General features: G+C 33.6%; 1 protein-coding gene across 1 annotated transcript in view; it reads left to right on the top strand.

Annotated features, from left to right (window-relative positions):
• The window catches only part of LOC144959202 (uncharacterized), a 58,847-nt gene that overhangs the window by 20,039 nt on the left and 33,808 nt on the right, over positions 1-5,000 (top strand). Inside the window, exon 6 of the mRNA XM_078891744.1 lies at positions 2,489-2,606. Within this exon, the coding sequence (XP_078747870.1) occupies positions 2,489-2,606 (118 nt within the window). The remainder of the gene's footprint in view (positions 1-2,488; positions 2,607-5,000) is intronic.

Genomic DNA, 5,000 nt, shown 5'->3' with positions numbered 1-5,000 from the left:
TATATTAACTTTCCATGTGCTCGAGGTCATTGGTCACATTGCAAAATGTGCTCAATGTGACTAACATAGTGACACGTGTTCACAGTTTTTGAAATATCTAGCATCACAATTGGTCATTTTGTTCAGCTTGACACATGGGTATGCTTACAACTTTCATAAACAAAGCAGCGTGTTTACATTGCTGAAGAAATATCCAATCGTTGGACAGCAACAGATCACGTGATTGATTTGTGGTTGGACGAAAACATGAACTTTGATCGCTCCTATAGATAGAATGCGCTTGGCCAAGGAGTTCACAACATTGCCATCCGGAAGTATAACGGACCAACACACAAACTATGTGTAACCTTGAACTTTTATAGTCTGGTTAATACAGTTTAGTGAGAACAACTCACAAACGCGGATGGCAAAAATAATAACAAAGGCCCGAGTGACGTCATCTGCATACTATCTATTGTTAGCTTCAATTTATTCGACGAAGACAGATACCGTGGGCGTTTCGGTTTCCCCTTTCTCAACAAAACACGATGAATAAAACACTAAGGACGAATTAGATGTGCGTGAATGGCGTAGTTAAGGTGAATAAACAAAAACAAAGATGTCTAACAAATGGGCATGATCTATACATATTTCGAAGATGAGGTCACTCGGGTCTTTGTTATTGTTTTTTGCCATCCGCGTTTATGAGTAATTCTAACTAAACTGTAATAACCAGACAATAAACGATCATGGTTACACACAGTTTTGTGTGTTGGACAGTTATACTTCCGGATGGCAATGTTGTGAACATCTTAGCCAAGTGCATACTATCTATATGACAATGCCATGTGCTCGAGGTCATTGATCACATTGCAAAATGTGCTCAAAATGACCTACATAGTGAAAAGTGTTCATAGTTTGAGAAAGATCCAATGTTACAATTTGTCATTTTGCTCAGCATGACTCATGGGTATGTTTACAACTTTCATAAACAAAGCAGCGTGAGAGGCATGCCCAATCGTTGTATAGATAGTTCGAAGATGACGTCACTCAGGTCTTTGTTATTGTTTTTTGTCATCCGCGTTTATGAGTAATAATGCTCACTGAACTGTATTAACCTGACTATAAACGTTCATGGATACACACAGTTTTGTGTGTTGGTCCGTTATACTTCCGGATGGCAATGTTATGAGTTTCTAAGCCAAGCGCATACTATCTATAGTTCACAACATTGCCATCCGCAAAACTGTGTGTAACCTTGAATGTTTATAGTCTTGTTAATACACTTTAGTGAGAAGTACTCATAAACGCGGATGGCAAAAAAAATAATAATAACAAAGACATAAGTGACGTCATCTTCGAACTATCTATAGATAGTATGCGCTTGGCTAAGAAGCTCATAACATTGCCATCCGGAATTATAACGGACCAACACACAAAACTATGTGTAACCATGAACTTGTATAGTCTGGATAACACCGTTTAGTGAGTATTACTCATAAACATGGATGGCAAAAAACAAAAAACAATAACAAAGACATAAGTGACGTCATCTTCGAACTATCTATAGATAGTATGCGCTTGGCTAAGAAGCTCATAACATTGCCATCCGGAAGTATAACGGACCAACACAAAACTATGTGTAACCATGAACTTTTATAGTCTGGATAACACCGTTTAGTGAGTATTACTCATGAACGTGGATGGCAAAAAAAAAAAAAAAAAACAATAACAAAGACATAAGTGACGTCATCTTCGAACTATCTCAAGCAACCAATCATCTGATCGATGACTCGATTGGACGAAATCATGAATATCGATCGCTCCCATTGAATCTTACAACTCACAATTCAATATTCATCGTTATTTTTTCCTTCGAGCTTAAAGCAGCAACATTTTCATTTTATTATTTCAGCAAAACGAGGCAAGAAATACAAGAGAAAAAAAAAACCCAACCCCAAAAAATCAGCTTGCCTCGAGGCAGGGAGATCTTTTGGGATCGTTTTTATTTTCTTGTATTTTTGTTTCTTGCTTTGATATTGTCTGATATTGTTTTATAGATAGTATGCGCTTGGCTAAGAAGCTCACAGAATTGCCATCCGGAAGTCTTACGGACCGACACACAAAACTATGTGTAACCATGAACTTTTATAGTCTGGATAATACAGTTCAGTGAGAATTACTCATAAATGTGGATTGCGAAAAACAATAACAAGGACATGAATGACGTCAACTTCGTTCTATCTATAGATAGTTCGAAGATGACGTTACTCAGGTCTTTGTTATTGTTTTCTGCCATCCGCGTTTATGAGTAATGCTTACTGAACTGTATTAACCAGACTATAAAACTTCATGGTTACACATATTTTGTGTGTTGGTCCGTTATACTTCCGGATGGCAATGTTGTGAGTTTCTAAGCCAAGCGCATACTATCTTTTCACATCTTTTCAGATATTTCTCTTATGTCCACCAGTGCCTGTTATTATCTTTTTATATTTATTTTACCCAGACAGTGAAGGAGTCGGGAGACATTGAGAGAGGATGTACTGCTCTGAAAAATGACACAGACAGGGTGAAAATTCATGTACATAAATGTGGCCTGAAGAAGGGAGCCATTTGTCAGACAGGTAAGAAATAAGAAATAAACATATATATATATTAATATATATATATATATATATATATATATATATATATATATATATATATATATATATATATATATATAATCTTACTTTTTAAACAATTATTTTATCGACAACAAATTTTATTCAGTCGTTGCAATGGTTTTTTCGTGGCAGTGAGATAATAAATATAATTCTCGCTTCTTAATTGGATTCAGTAGTCTGATATCACGCCGCCCGGCAACGGCGGCCATCTTTGTTCTAAACAAAGAAAATCATTACTTTTTATCCTTCATGCTGGCTAGAACTTTTCATATGTCTTGTGATCAGAATGTGTAAAAGTCAAAACATGATCAAATTTATGTATTTCCCCCCTCTGCTCTCCGAAGAAATATATCATACGGGCGTCCGCCATTGTTCCGATAGCCAGTGTTACTAAGTTACCATGCGTCATTAGGAAGGAAGTGACGTTATGACTGTTGAAGAGTATTGTCGAGCAATATATAGATAGAATGCGCTTGGCCAAGGAGTTCACAACATTGCCATCCGGAAGTAGAACGGACCAACACACAAACTCTGTGTAACCATGAACTTTTATAGTCTGGTTAATACAGTTTAGTGAGAACAACTCACAAACGCGGATGGCAAAAACAATAACAAAGGCCTGAGTGACGTCATCTGCATACTATCTATAGATACACGTATACTGATGAACAAAAGAAACGCACCATTGTAAAGCTATCCCACAATCTTGATTGTTTTTTTTTTACTTCTGTGTTTGAAAAGATCTCATCACGGTTGAAAAACGATAAATAATTACAACATCAAAATTTGATTTTCAATAATGGAAAGTGTGTGTTTGAGTGTAGCCATCGTTATCTTATAGCCTGACACTAGAATCGTCATTTGACGTCATTTTGTAGCTTTTTTCACTGTCTAGTGAGTGGTCGAGTGATCCCATTGGTTGACCTATTGAATACAACTCACGATTTGTTTTCTTTTGTGGCCAAAGACTTGTCTTTTGACGTAAATTTTTGGTTATTGTCAGGCTATAGATATTTCGTAGTTGACGTCACACGGGTCTTTGTTATTGTTTTTTGCCATCCGCATTCATGAGTAATTCTCACTAAACTGTATTAACTAGGCTATAAACGTTTAAGGTTACACACAGTTTTGTGTGTTGGTCCGTTATAGCCCTACTTCCGGATGGCAATGTTGTGAACTCCTTAGCCAAGCGCATTTTTTCTATATAAGTTAACGATGGCTACGTTTTGAAGCGCAAAAGCACAAAACAAGGTGTGCAACTTGATCGGTTGCAGTGCTTCTTCGTAGTGTGTTCACCGTGAGTTTAAAAAGGCCATCAACAATAAGAGACTCTTATTCATTTACATTCAAGTATACTAGATGCCTAGATTAAGAGAATAACAGCGTTTATTGGCCTTTGCATGGCCAATATGTCACAAAGAGAGATTATAAGACAGCTGACTGTTCCCACACAACAATAAGACACTTTCGTCGCTATGAAGACAGCGAAAGGCAAACAATCGGTCGACCAAGGGCGACAACTCTATGTAAAGATCGCTATTCTGCCGTACTTGATTTGACTTAACTCTCCTACACACTTTAGAGAACTGGAAGATTCCTTGCATCACGAATGGAACAGTATAAAGCAACTAATGCTTCAAAAAATTGCCTTATCTATGCTCACACTGTGTCGACCCATAATAATAATAATAATAATAATAATAATAATAATAATAATAATAATAATAATATAATAATAATAATAATAATAATAATTAATAATAAATATATATAATAAATAATAAATAATAATAATAATAATAATAATAATAATAATAATAATAATAATAATAATAATAATAATAATAATAATAATAATAATAATAATAATAATAATAATAATAATAATAATAATAATAATATAATAATAAAATAATAATAATAATAATAATAATAATAATAATAATAATAATAATAATAATAATAATAATAATAATAATATAATAATAATAATAATAATAATAATAATAATAATAATAATAATAATAATAATAATAATAATAATAATAATAATAATAATAATAATATAATAATAATAATAATAATAATAATAATAATAATAATAATAATAATAATAATAATGCTGAAAACTTATATACGCTATAACTCCGGAACAACTCTAAGCGCTTAAATTACAAATACTATGGCTAAACATACTCATTTACACACAGCACAACAACACACACACACACACATACACACACACAACACAAACACACAACACAAACCAAACCTATCTTGCTTCTCATAACATCTACTAAAATCGAAACAAATATGTTTTAAGTGAACGTTTAAAAATAGACAAAGATTCTT

The sequence above is a fragment of the Berghia stephanieae genome, chromosome 13 (genome assembly GCF_034508935.2).
Source record: "Berghia stephanieae isolate SIO BIC M18660-M18661 chromosome 13, UCSD_Bste_1.3, whole genome shotgun sequence".
NCBI classification, from domain to species: Eukaryota; Metazoa; Mollusca; class Gastropoda; order Nudibranchia; family Aeolidiidae; genus Berghia; species Berghia stephanieae.
This window is presented reverse-complemented; position numbering and strand designations above follow the sequence as displayed.